A 13,974-nucleotide genomic window follows, 5' to 3' on the forward strand; every position below is an offset into this window, starting at 1 on the left:
GGCCGGGGCTGATCCGCCCAGCCGCGGGCCGGGGCTGGGCTGAGGCCGCGCCCCCCAGGCCAGGACGCGTCCGCGGTGCGGCTCCGCGCTGGGACAAAGGCCGGCGGCCGGAAGTGGCCGGCGGAGGCCGCGCGCGGGGCCGGGCCCTTTAAGGGGGCGGGGCGGGCGGGCGGCGCGGAGGGCGGGGCGGCGGCGCGGGGAGCGGCGGCGGCGGCGGCGGCGGCGGCTCGTGCTCGGCGGGGCTCCGGGCTCCGCACCGCGCCTGTCCCCGGCCCCGCGCCCCGCACCGCGCGCGCCCACCGAGCAGCAGCCATGCCGCCGCGGCGCAGCATCGTGGAGGTGAAGGTGCTGGACGTGCAGAAGCGGCGCGTGCCCAACAAGCATTACGTGAGTGTGGCCCGCGCCGCGCCCGACCCCGCGCCCCGGCCCCCCGCGCCCCGGCCCCCGCGCCCCGGCCCCCGCGCCCCGGCCCCCGCGCCCCGACCCCCGCGCCCCGACCCCCGCGCCCCGATCCCCGCGCCCCGGCCCCCGCGCCCAGGCCCCCGCGCCCCGGCCCCCGCGCCCCGGCCCCCGCGCCCCGGCCCCCGCGCCCCGACCCCCGCGCTCCGGCCCCCGCGCCCCGGTCCCCGCGCCCCGGTCCCCGCTCCCAGGCCCCCGCGCCCGGGGCCGGCTGGCGAGGCTGTCGGTGCCCGGGCCGTAAACGTGCGCCTTCCGCGCCGCCCTCCCCTCCTCCCCGTCCCACTCGGTCCCCGCCGCGCACCCGGGGCTCCGCCCCTTGCTCGTCCGCCGCCGCGCCCTCCCGGTCCATCCCCGGCCCGCGGCCCCCACGCGGCCTGCCAGGCCATCGCCAGCCCGGTGGAGACCGCGAGACAGACCCGGAGCGGACGAAAGCTCGGGCCTTGCGACCTCAGACAGCCCCCCCCCCCCAGGCTCGGGACGGCGCACCCCGCGTCTGGGGACGGCGCACCCCGCGTCTGGGGACCCCGCGTCTGGGGACGGCGCACCCCGCGTCTGGGGACGGCGCACCCCGCGTCTGGGGACGGCGCACCCCGCGTCTCGGGACCCCGCGTCTGGGGATATGCCTGTCCTTTGGAGAGATCCGGGAACTGAGTATTGGCGACCCTCGCTCGAGGCAGCTCCTTCTGTTGACACCGCCAAGTTTTATTTTCTGGCCTGGCTGTCGTGTGTGGTGCGGCCGGCAGGGAAGAGGGGCAGCTGCCGACGGGCCCCAGGGGCCTCGGAGGGGCAGCCGTGCCTGAGTGGGGTGCCCGGCCTCACAGTTCTGTCCGCCCCGGGTCCCTCCAGGACGGGAGGGGATGGGGTCTGGGTGGTGAGAAGGGGGGATGGGGTCTCGGCGGTGAGAAGGGGGGATGGGGTCTGGGTGGTGAGAAGGGGGGATGGGGTCTGGGTGGTGAGAAGGGGGGATGGGGTCTGGGTGGTGAGAAGGGGGGATGGGGTCTGGGTGGTGAGAAGGGGGGATGGGTCTCGGCGGTGAGAAGGGGGATGGGGTCTGGGTGGTGAGAAGGGGGGATGGGGTCTCGGCGGTGAGAAGGGGGCAGGGGCCGCCGCTGTGGAGAAGTTAACCAGGAAGGAGGGAGGCGAGTGGACAGAGGGGCACGTACAATGGCTGGGAAGGGCGTTGGCCTGGGCGCTGCCCCCTGGCCTCTCGGAATCCCGGCTAGGTCTACCTTCTCAGCCTCCCCGGAGTGCCCGAGCCCTTGAGGTTCTGGAAGGGACGGGCCTGGTTCTCTAAGGTGGGTGCGGGCTTGTTGCTGGCTGGGCACGTGGCTGGCCCGGCCCACAGCAGGGGAGCATTTCCTGTTCCTACAGCATCTTTAAACACAAAGTTTCCTTGATTCCTGAGAGCAATTCAGTGGGCTTGTTTGTTATTTTCCTGTTCTTTTTTCTTCTTTTTCTTTGCAAATCTTGGTTCTTGTTGGAGACTGTTGAGTGTGCTAACTGATTACACTGCTTAAGCCCATTTCACAGATGAAGAAACTAAGGCTCAGAAAGATGAAGTCTTACATTTTACTAAACCAGACCAGATCACACCAGTTCCCGGATCCCAAAGCCAATGGTTTGCACAGGAAAGGTTCTCTCAAAATCTGGGAAATCTGCCATCCCATTGGGGATAGGCCAGAAGTGTCTCTGCTCAAGCACGGGCTCCTCTGCCGGGGCTGTGAAGGTTGTGCAGTGTTGTAGGACATCTCTCTAGGCCCAGCCAGCTGTGAGGGCCCATTAAGAAGGGTTCAGGGCTTGACCTCACAGCCAACAGGGACCTCTGAGCCTCAGTTTCCTGATCTGTATGCTGAGCATGGTGTTTCCCATCCCCAGAGGAAGCAGCTTAGGTACTGACAGGAATGTACTTCCTTTACTGAGCCCAGTGCCTGCCATCTGCCTCGGACTGGAAGCATGCAGAGGCCATGGAGAAGGGGCTGTTTCCCCAAAGAATTGTTTCTTTGCATGAGGGTTTTAGTCATTCCTGTGATTCAAGGGGCCCTCTCCTTGCTGGCCAGCTTTTTGCTTCATGAACTGTGGATGAATGATGGGGGTAGGGTGGACTGACTCAGCTCCAGGAACAGAAAATTTAGTGCCACAGTGGCATGGGTTCAAACCCAACAGAAAAGACAGCAGCCATCACTCCTGTCCCGAAGCCTATACGGCATTACACACTCTTGAAGGAATGGCTGGGGAGGGGGGGCCTACTGGCAGGCTTAGACCTTGACTATCATTTGTTATCCCCCTTTTGAAGCCATTCTGGGTAGGGCATGAGCAGGCAAGTTGGACAGCCCTAGGCTCTCCCACTTCCTGCTGTCTGACCCTGGGAGAGAGATAGGGTTACCTCTCAGCTCCAGCTTCCATGATGTGCTCATTATCAGTATTGCTCTGTGCTTCTGTGACTGCGTTTCTCAGTTTCAGTTCTGCTGGTATTTCCCAGATTATTCATTTTGTGGAGGACTTTCCTTGGGCCTTGCAGGACATAAGGAACATCTTTGCCATCTACCCACTAGATACCAGTACCATCCTTCTCCCTGGTTATGACAAGCAAAAACATGCACAGGTATTATCACTGTCTCCTTGGGGATTTTCTGTTACTTTAACAAAGTATACAAGGCTGGGTGTTTTGTAAAGAGAAGAGACCTGTCTAGCTTGGAGTTTGGGAGGCTAAAAGTCCAAGATAGAGCAGTCCCATTGATTTGGTCTCTGGTAAGAACACCCTGGGATTGCTCACAGCATGGTGGAAGACACCAGGGGATGTATGAAAGGGTAGCTCACACGGTGAACCTAGAGGCCGGGGAAGGGTCTATCTTGCTCTTTATATAGCAACCCACTGTCTTAGACACTAACCGGGTTCCCTCTCCTAATTCTGGCCAAGGGCTTCACACCTACCTAGTGACCTACTCAGACCCCACTAGGCTCCACCTAGTTCCCACCACCTCCCATCACCTACAATCTTCCAGAGCTTGAGCTCTTGGAGACAGACCATAGCCACACCATAGTAGGGCAACATCACACCCTCCCTACACCAATCACAACACCACCACAGAATGCACCAATCGGTTTGAGTGCTTACTTCACTACTGATTCCCATCGTCCATTTCCCGTGGCCACCATGTGCCCCTCAGTCAATTACCTGGCATGGACGATAGTGTAGGTGTGGTGGGCATCACTAGAGAACTGTCCCTGGAGTGTGGGCTGCCTGCCAGGGCTCAGCCTCTTCTTGCGCCACAGTGACATCTTCTGCCTGTCAGGACGCAGCCACGTCCACCAGTGGGTAGAGGTTGCTGTGCTCCTAGGCAGGGCCACAGGCCAGATGTACAGGATGCACCATGCTGCCCAGAGCTCAAGTGCTTTGGATGAGATGTGAGGAGATTCTCCTTGACTGAGCTGTCTTCCAGCTTGAGCAGGAAGGGAGTCCTGTAAGATAGAAGGAGTTGTTGGGAACCTTTGCCACCTGTCTGTGCAGAGCACTGGATTACCAGACTGAATAATAGCCAGCAGCTGAGTCCCTGCTAGTGCATGGTGAAAGAGAAGACAAGGCTTGTACAAAGGCCATGTGTCATCTAAGGCCCCAAACTGGGCTCTTCTTTGCTTCTGTCCTTCTACTCTTAGCCTTGGCCTCTGGGAGGTAGATGGCTTTGTTAGGGAGATTACAGTGAGCTTTTGTGCAGAAAATCTGGGTTTTTTGTGAGCTGGGATGGTTGTCCCTGGAGCTTCCTGGCTTGAGGGCAGCTCCCAAAGTCCAGGCTCTGAGCTCCCTTTCCTGTATAAAGCACGCTGGGGCTGGAGGAACCCTGGGACGTTGTGGGACCGGCTGATGGGAGCGATACAGGAGGCTTTGTCATCGGCAGTGTGGCCATGGGCAAGTGCCTGTGTGGTTGTACCCACCCCTACCCCTGACTCTGCCTCTTCATGATCCCTCAGGTTTTACCTTTGACATAAGGCTGGTTCTTTTGCCCTGCTGTCCAAGATCCAGTGCATTATCTCCCTGGCTGACATTCTCTCTCCATTGTGAGCCTCAGTGCACAGGTCTGCTGGCCTACAGTTCCTTCATGACGCAGGGAGAAGGGGCTCGGGGGTAGAGCTCTGTGCCTGCCTATCTCAGGCCGGTCTGTATGCCTTGGGGTGGCCAGATTGACGAAACAAAATACAGCACTAGTACTGTAATTTGAATTTCAGATAAGTCTGAAGTACCTGAGATGAGTGTATCATTATTTATCTGAAATCTAGATTTTCTTAAGCATCCTGTATTTTGAAAAAAAAATACTACCTCTGAGAACCCCTTCTATGTTGGAACATTCACTGTGTTTCTTGAGAAATAAGGGGAAAAGTTGCTCCAGGGAAGGTGTGCTTTTGAGCTCAAGGATAATGTCTAAATGACAAATGGAGCATGAGACCTTAAGGGGATCAATGTCCTGAGAAAGACAAGCAGACAGGTCACTGTGGGGCTGGCCCAGAAGGTAGGGGGTGAACAGAGTCCTCTGCGCTTGGCTCTAGCCCACAGAAGTGATCCGAGGCTGATCTGAAAGTATGGGAGGAAGGTTACCAATTAGATAAGGATGAAAGAATATCAGACAGATAGAACAGGAGAGCAGAGAAATAGAAACACAGGAACCCAGCATATTTGGGAAGGCTGTAGAGAGTTGAGTGACAGAGGATGCCTGATGACTTCGGGGGGTGGGGGGGCGGGGAATCCCAGGACTAGCCGAGGCACCACAGAAGAATGGTCAAGGCCAGAGCGCCGGTCCAGTGCTAGAACTGAGAAAGAAGCTGTCCAATGCAGAAGCCACCAGAGCCCCTCACTGGAACTGAGCAAGGCCTTGCTCAGCCTTACTAGAGGGCAGAGCTCACACACCTGGACGCATTGGTTCACAGTGTGGGGCTTCGAATACAGAGAGGAGCAGAGGGAATTATGAGCAGCACTGTGAACACCAGTCGGCATTCTGAAGTTTGAGGGGTCTTTTGTGGTACAGTTTTGTCAGAATGTACTAATTATTATTAATAAGGCTCATTATCGGAGGTAGGGACAGGAAGATCACAGTTTGAGGCCAACCAGGGCAAAAGTTAGTAAGATCTTAACTGAATAAACAAGGTAGGCATGATTGCACACACCTATGGCCCAACTACTCTGGAGGCAGAGGTAGAAAGATCATGGTTCAAGGCCAGCCTCAGGAAAACTGGTGGACCCTATCTGAAAAGTAAATGAAAGCAAAGCAAAAGAGCTGGAGACGAGACTCAGGTGCCTGCCTGGTAAGTGCAAGGCCTTGAGTTCAAACCCTAGTCACTGCTCCCCGAGTACCCATACCTCTAGTACTACTCATAATACCATGGTATTGGTATAAAATAGCTTTCATTCACTTGAGTGCCTCTCCTAGACGCAAAAGTCTTTATGCTTTTTGCCACTGCATTTTGTACAGCAGCTCCGTGAGATAAGGGGTCGATGCACAGGATTTTGGGGTTGCAAGTGACAGAAACAAGCCTGATTAACTTGAGCCAAAGAGTCAACCCAGAGAGAAGGCAGGCAGATTGAGAGGGCAGTTGAGCAGTCTCAGAAAGAGCATGGGCCTCCGGAGCCTTCCGAGGGCTTGCAATGGGATATCACCAGAGGCAGACCTCATGTACTTGAGTCTAGTTCTCGGAAGGGACAATCTGCTTGGTCCAGTCAGCTGACCTGACCATCTGCCAGGCGTTGGAGATCCTGATTGACATTTCTGTGCACATCACAAACGGTGGGGAATATGGGAAACCCAGAGCTGTTGCTGGAAGGTGGAGGTGCGGAGCCTGGGAAGGCAGAAACAGCAGATGTCTACTACGTGGGCACCGCTGGTAGCTCTTTTTACAGTTGTGGAAACTGAAGCTTAGAAAGGTGAAGCAGTTTGTCCAGGATCATAATTGTCTCCACACCCTACCACTAACTATTGTGAGCATTCAATCAGATTGCCACTGCACACTTGAAGGGAAAAGTTGTCTTAAAGAACATAAGGTTGTTAGATTCAGTTCTGCTTAATTAAGCAGAACTGCATGGACCTCCACCCACCATGAGGGCAAAGCCAGCCAAAAACCACGTGGTGGCGTCACTGTTTCCTACTCCTTCGCCAAGGTGTGAATCAGCAGCCTGTGGCTTTCAGCCACCCTTGGATTCTGGTCAGTTCCGCAGTGTGTGTGTGTGTGTGTGTGTGTGTGTGTGTGTGTGTGTGTGTGTGTGTGTGTGTGTGTGTGTGTGTGTGTGTGTGTGTGTGTGTGTGTGTGTGTGTGTGTGTGTAGAGATGACCAGCACAGGCTTGTCCTCGGAGAGGTCAGTGACAAGGGTTGTGACGCAGTTCCGCAGGTGTGTGTGTGTGTGTGTGTGTGTGTGTGTGTGTGTGAATCAGCAGCCTGTGGCTTTCAGCCACCCTTGGATTCTGGTCAGTTCCACAGGGTGTGTGTGTGTGTGTGTGTGTGTGTGTGTGTGTGTGTGTGTGTGTGTGTGTGTGTGTGTGTGTGTGTGTGTGTGTGTGTGTAGAGATGACCAGCACAGGCTTGTCCTCGGAGAGGTCCCCTGTTTAGGATGTGTCAGTGACACAGGCCGGAGGACAGAGCTCTACGTTGCCCCTTTCACATGGGGACACAGGCAGGCACTTTCAGCTAAGGTCAGAGCTGAGAGCTTCTCTGTGTGGACCCTCACACTTGAAAGGGGGCAGGGCGGGAGGGGGCCAGGGGCTAGGAAGAAGAACGTTGATACTGTTTGGTTTACACAAGTTACTTAACCTCCCTTGGCCTGACTTCCCCCTCTGCAAAATACAGTAAATACTGTAAATACAGTGCCATCCTGCTGTAATGTGGGACTCCTTGCGCATATTCTAGACCTTTGAATGTGATCACAGTAATTTGTATATATTTCTACGTAATATCTAGATTTTTTTTTCTACAGAGCAGAAGACACATAAAATGTCATAAAGTTCATGGAGGGCTCTTGTGGGTGTTAGAGGAGTAGCCCTGCCAGGTCAGGCTAGGGCAAGGCAGGGCCACGGGGTTGGCTGAAGGTACGGTAGAATCTGGCTTTTGAGAACCGCATGCATTTCAGGCAGGAGAGGCTGTCTGGTTTTACTGAGCTAGAAGCCGGTGTGTGTAGCTCCACTCCTAGATCTAGTACGGGAGCCTGACCAGGAGTAAGGAAGTGGTTTTGCTGGTTTTCCTTAAAGGGGAGACACTGAAACTCAGAAAGAGAAGAATAAAGTTAGTTACTGTAGGTATTAATCAGTGTTTCATTGCTGCAGCAAAATATTGGACAATGAGTAACTTATAAAGCAAAGAGCTTTATTTAGGTGACACTTTTAAGGCTGAAATCGTCCACATGGACAAGGCCAACGCTGGGGAGGACACTGATGTGGCATCCTAATGAGTGGAACCACAGCACACTTTTGAGAGGGAGAGGACAGCCAGACAGAGGCCAGAGAGATGGGGACAATGTCTGGCTTGCTCTTCTGCAGGAACTCCCCTGTGTAGAGCCAGCCAGTCCTGGAGTGTGCAGCCCCTCGATGACCAGCCACCTTGCACTAGGCCTGTGTTGTGAAAGGGCCCACGGCCCCGCGTGGGGGCTCATGGCTACCCCGAAGGCTGTGTGCACACAGAAGGGTCGCGGTGAGGAGCAGGGTGAAGGCCAGGCTCTGCCGCTCTTCGCGGCACTCTGTCTCCCATGCATTTCTACCCACCCCTGGTCTACGTCTTTTGCCATTGGCTCCATGCAACTTGGAAGCTCCTCCCAGGTTCTACTGACCTGGTTTGAGAAGATGCCAGGCTTCTGAGATCTCCTGAGTCCTGGCTGGGAGAGGCGGGGCCTCTGCGGGGATGCTGGAGAAATAACGGAAGCCGCCCTTTATTGAGTGGCTGCTGTGTTCTGGCACTGTGCCTGGGGTTTCACATGCACCGTGATCTAATCCGCGCACCTCAGGAGGTAGGAATCACACTCACCCTCAGTCATCAGAGGAGTCAAGACTGAGGTAGGATTTGCCAAGGGCCATACAGCTAGAAGGTTATAGAGCCAGAATCAGAACTCACAGGAGTCAGAGTCAAACTGGTTCTTTTCTTTTTGTTTGGGGACGGGGGGGGGGGGGGGCAGGCGGGGAGGGAGACTACTGGTTCTAGGGTTTAAACTGAGGGCTTGGGCGATGTACCTGAGCTTTTATGCTCTAGGTTACCCCTTCACCACGTGAGCCACTTCTAGGTTTTTGGTTGGTTAGCTGGACATAGGAATATCATGAGCTTTCCTGCCTAGGCTAGTTTTGAGCCAAGAACCTCAGATCTCAGCCTCTCGGGTAGCTAGGATTGTAGGCATGGGCCACCCGCTTCAAACGGATTCTCCCCACACATTCCATGCGTATGAAGCAGCCAAGTGAGGGCTGAGAGTGTGGCTGGGCTATGCCTGGTCCTCACGCCATTTATCTGTACATTCAATCATGTACTACAGAACACCTCCCACACGGCTTTGGCTTCACATCTGTGGTTTTCTTCATTCCCCTTCACAGGGATGCCGCCCCCCCCCCCCGTCACCTGTCTGATAAATGATGGAGGCAGGTTCTTTGTGTTTCTAATATTTTTATTTGAGTTGACATATAATTGTACATATTTATGTACACAGTGACACTTCAGTCCATGAACACAAAGAATAATGGTGGTTCAGGGTAATTTTCATGCCCGTCACCATAGATACTTTTATCGTTTCTCTGGGTTGGGAATATTAAAATTCCTCTCTACCAGCAACTTTGAAATGTACAATTAATTGTTGTCCTTCATCGTTGCCTTACTGTGCCACAGAACATTAGCAGTTACTTCTCCTAGCCAGCTGTGCCTGTACCTTTGATCTGTCCTCTCCTTCCCCTCCCCACACCATTCCCAGCCTTTGCTAACCAGTTTTCTACTCTCTGCTTCTATGAAACCAACTTTAAAAAAATGGCTTCTACATATAAATTAGAACCCATGGTATTTCCTTTGTGTGTCTGACTTACGGCACTTAGCATAGTGTCTTCCAGTTCTCAATCTTTTATGGCTGAATAATATTCTGTTTTCTGTATTATTCACCCATTCATCCATCAGGGACTTCCCTGTCTTAGCAATTACAAATAGTTCTTCAGTAAGCATGGGAGTGCCCACATCTCTTTTACATGATGACTTCATTGCCTTTGGAAATGTTCCAGGAATTAGATTTCTGGATCATATGGCCGTTCTATTTCTAGATTGCTGAGATACCACCATACTATTTTCCATAATAGCTACACTAATTCATATTCCCACAAGGTATGAGAGTTCTTTCCTGTACTCCTACAGTATTTGTTATTCCTGGTCTTTTTGGCAGAAGCCACTGTAACTGAACTCAGATCGTATCTCATTGTGGTTTTGAACTCTGCTTTCTCAATCCTGGAGTAAATTCTGATGGCTGCTGCTTCTCTGCTCTACTTATTCTCACCTGGTCCTCCTGGTTAGGATAGCCATCTAGTCTGGAATCTAACAAACCTGATTTACAATTCTGACACCCTCACTAACTAGGTATCTGACTGAGCAAGTGGCCTAACCTCTCCAAATATCTTTTTTTTTAATCTACTACAAAACGGAGCAAATAATAAGCTGCAGAATACTGAGGATTTAACAAGTTATCATTAGGCGTTGCTCCTCAGCTAGAGAACTACTCATCCCTCAAGATCCAGAGTACTTGTTTCTTAGTCTGGAAAACCTTCCCGAGCACCAGTAGCAAAATTAGCCTTCTGTCTTTCGCAGAATGCTCTGAAAATCTCACTAGTGTCTTTGCTGAGCACCTGTTCTGTGGAGCTGACCGTGTACCCTCGTCTATACCCTGCAATGTCACACTGCCCAAATGCAGTTCCTGGCGCTGCCCCGCACTGCTGTGAGACTGGGAAAGGTAGCTACCCTGTGAGTCTCTGATCAGATGAGATACCATCACCAAAGGATTTTGTGTATCGACTTCTCAGCCCATTTCTGTGGCTCTGAACCTTGTGTGTTGCTCATTGCCATCCACCAACCTGCAGATGGCTTTGGCTTTCACGGTGCCGCCGTTTGCCCTGCTCACAGAGTGGGCGCTGTCGTAAGCTGCTCCACCTGCCTGGACAGCTCCGTCTACACAGGAGAGGCCATGATTTGACACCCTCTGCTTAGCTCTGTTCTCACATGGCCAGGCACTTCTGTGAGCCTGGGCACACTCGAGGTTTCCACTTGCCCTAACAGCCTGCTCTACAGATTTTCCTAGAAAGCCAGGAAAGGTATGTTGGTTTTGCCTGGTCTGACTATAGCTGCCAACACTTCTACTTGCCCCTGGAAAGTTCCCATGTTGCCTGGGCCAGATGTGTGTGCAGGTTGTCACCAGCCCAGAGCATGGATCCTGACACACACTGGGAGCGTGGGCCAGAAATGGACATGTCCTTCATCTGGCCAGCCTGTGACAGTCCCTGCCTGCCCTTGGCCTGGCGTGCGCACGTGCGCCGTCAGCAGGGGAGGTAGTTGAGCAGATGGACAGCCCAGATGTGTGTACACGCACTAGCCTGTTGACTTCACCCAGGAGCCGCTCGTGACTTTTCCCTTCCACAGATTACTCATCGCAGGGTTTGAACTGACCCCAGGGACATAGTCAGGCCAGAACTGTAGTTTCCTCTGCAGTGAGTTATTAGGGATGGCTCAGGCACTTTGTGTGGCTGGACATTGTGCTGGCTACCTGTCAGATAAACATTCTCTCCTTGGTGAGCCTGTCAGGTGGTACCGTTACCTGTCTGTATTCAGACACAGAGCCACCAAGAAACTGCAGAAATCACAGCCGCTTTAAGCTGCACAGCCAAGATTCAAACCCTAATACTTTACATCTTTTGCCCCTGTCTTCAAAGGTTCTTTTTTTTTTTTTTTTTTGTCTGCTTGTTTCTTTTTCCTTTTTTTCTTTTCTTTTCTTTTTTTTTTTTCTTTGTCATTGATGGGTCTTGAACTCTGGGCCTGGGCACTGTTCCTGTGCTTTCAGCTCAAGGCTAGCGCTCTACCGCTTAGCCACAGTGCCACTTCTGGCTTTTTTCTTTTTGCTTATGTGGTGCTGAGGAATCGAACCCAGGGCCTCATGCATGCAAGACAAGTGTTCTACCACTGAGCCACCTTCCCAGCCCCTTACAGTAGATTTCTATAGGGATAATCATAGACAGGATGCACAACAATTCCAACACTAGCCAGGGAAGCCTTTGGCCTGGCCTGGTCTACCTGGCCTGTATTTTTTTTTTTAAATTGGTCCTGGGGATTGAACTCAGAGCTGACACTGAGCTCTTTTGCTCAAGGATAGAGCCCCACCACTTGAGCCGCAACACCACTTCCAGTTTTCTGCTGGTTCATTAGAGATTAGGAACTCCCAGACTTTCCTGCCTGGGCTGGCTTTGAACCACAATCCTTGGATCTCAGAGTAGCTAGGGTCACGGTGTGAGCCACCAGTGCCCAGCTGGGCCTGCCTCTTAAATGTAGTGGGACAGGCTTCCCTGCAGATTTTAAATTGTTCCTGGGAAGTCTGTTTCTCCATGCTCCACCTAAAAAGGCCCTGGGTAGAAGGTGGGCTTTTCTTCAGGCCTCATGCCTTCTCCTGGGGACAAAGCTGGCTGTTTCTGGTACCTTTGAAAGTTAAGCTGCTCATCCAGACACTGAAACACACTGATGCTCTCTAGGCCCAGAGAGTGCTGAATGAGGCCACTTTGGTCTGGCCCTCTGGCCCTGTTTGGGACTTTTGTCTATAGAAGTGGTCCACCGGCTGTTTCCCAGGCGCCTACAATCACCAGGCACCGAGGAGACTGTGGTGAATGAATTAGACTGGTCCCTGCCCTTGCAGGCCTGTCACAGGAGTGGGGATAACCCCTGTGCAGGTGCTCTGGTGCCTCTGACCACATATGGTGAGAAAGGGCGACCCAGAGGAAACCTGTCACACCCAGACTCGGGGTGTCCAGTAAGACTTCTGCGAGAAGGTGGCTTCTGAGCTGACCCCAGAGAAAGGAGGACTAAGCAAGAGGATGGAGAGGTGATGGCATGTGCTGTTGACCTGGCACAGGGGAAGAGAGCTGGCAGGCTGACATAGAAGGAAGACACAAAATGTGGATGCCCTACCCCAACCATGTGCCATCCAGTGGCTCCTAGAGTCATGGTCATGCCCCCAATCCAGTCTCTGATGCCCATGAGGAAGAGGCCATCAGACTTCCACTGTAGATGATGTTCCTCTCTCCTATTTCTGATGGGCACATCTGCAAACAGGTATAATCTCAGCTCTGCCGTTCACTGAGACCTCACAGAGTGCTTTGTTAACAAAGAACAGCCAAAGCATAGGCTTATGTTAGTGTCTGCAAATGATACTAAGCACCACCAGTACTAGGACAGTCAAAGCACAGTCCCAAATCAGTGTCTGTAAATGATGCTAACACCACAAGTACTAGTGTTTGGTCCCTGTTCCAACTATTCACCTGACTGGAAAAGACATTGGCAGCCCGATATCCCTGCTGTCTCTTGGGGAACCTCACTGTTGACTCGGGGACACCAGAACTACTGACATAAAACTAAGAAAGCTGAGCCCTGGGCCTGGGAGAACCCGAAGAAGGGACTTCAGAGGCTGAGGCGCTGGGTAGAATCTTGGCATCACCTATCTCTAGCTGCTTGACCTCAGCCATCTTCATCCTACCCAAGGATGAGCCTCCTTCCTGCCATCCTACCCAAGGATGAGCCTGCTCCTTCCTGTCATCCTACCCAAGGATGAGCCTGCTCCTTCCTGTCATCCTACCCAAGGATGAGCCTCCTTCCTGTCATCCTACCCAAGGATGAGCCTCCTTCCTGTCATCCTACCCAAGGATGAGCTTCCTTCCTGTCATCCTACCCAAGGATGAGCCTGCTCCTTCCTGTCATCCTACCCAAGGATGAGCCTGCTCCTTCCTGTCATCCTACCCAAGGATGAGCCTCCTTCCTGTCATCCTACCCAAGGATGAGCCTCCTTCCTTCCTGTCATCCTACCCAAGGATGAGCCTGCTCCTTCCTGTCATCCTACCCAAGGATGAGCCTCCTTCCTGTCATCCTACCCAAGGATGAACCTACTTCCTGTCATCCTACCCAAGGATGAACCTACTTCCTTCCTGTCATCCTACCCAAGGATGAGCCTACTTCCTTCCTGTCATCCTACCCAAGGATGAGCCTCCTTCCTGTCATCCTACCCAAGGATGAGCTTCCTTCCTGTCATCCTACCCAAGGATGAACCTACTTCCTGTCATCCTACCCAAGGATGAACCTACTTCCTGTCATCCTACCCAAGGATGAACCTACTTCCTGTCATCCTACCCAAGGATGAACCTACTTCCTGTCATCCTACCCAAGGATGAACCTACTTCCTGTCATCCTACCCAAGGATGAGCCTGCTCCTTCCTGTCATCCTACCCAAGGATGAGCCTCCTTCCTGTCATCCTACCCAAGGATGAGCCTCCTTCCTTCCTG

The 13,974-nt window shown here is 53.3% G+C and overlaps 1 protein-coding gene across 2 annotated transcripts in view; it reads left to right on the forward strand.

Moving 5' to 3' along the window:
- The first annotated feature begins 308 nt into the window (after positions 1 to 308).
- The window catches only part of Sh3pxd2b (SH3 and PX domains 2B), a 61,185-nt gene continuing 47,519 nt past the window's right edge, over positions 309 to 13,974 (forward strand). For both annotated transcript variants that reach the window (XM_070021966.1, XM_070021967.1), the window contains exon 1: positions 309 to 387. In XM_070021966.1, the coding sequence (XP_069878067.1) occupies positions 313 to 387 (75 nt within the window). In that variant the 5' untranslated portion in view covers positions 309 to 312. The remainder of the gene's footprint in view (positions 388 to 13,974) is intronic.

This window comes from Dipodomys merriami, unplaced genomic scaffold, assembly GCF_024711535.1.
Source record: "Dipodomys merriami isolate MVZ:Mamm:240054 unplaced genomic scaffold, mDipMer1.0.p SCAF_1491, whole genome shotgun sequence".
Classification (NCBI taxonomy): Eukaryota; Metazoa; Chordata; class Mammalia; order Rodentia; family Heteromyidae; genus Dipodomys; species Dipodomys merriami.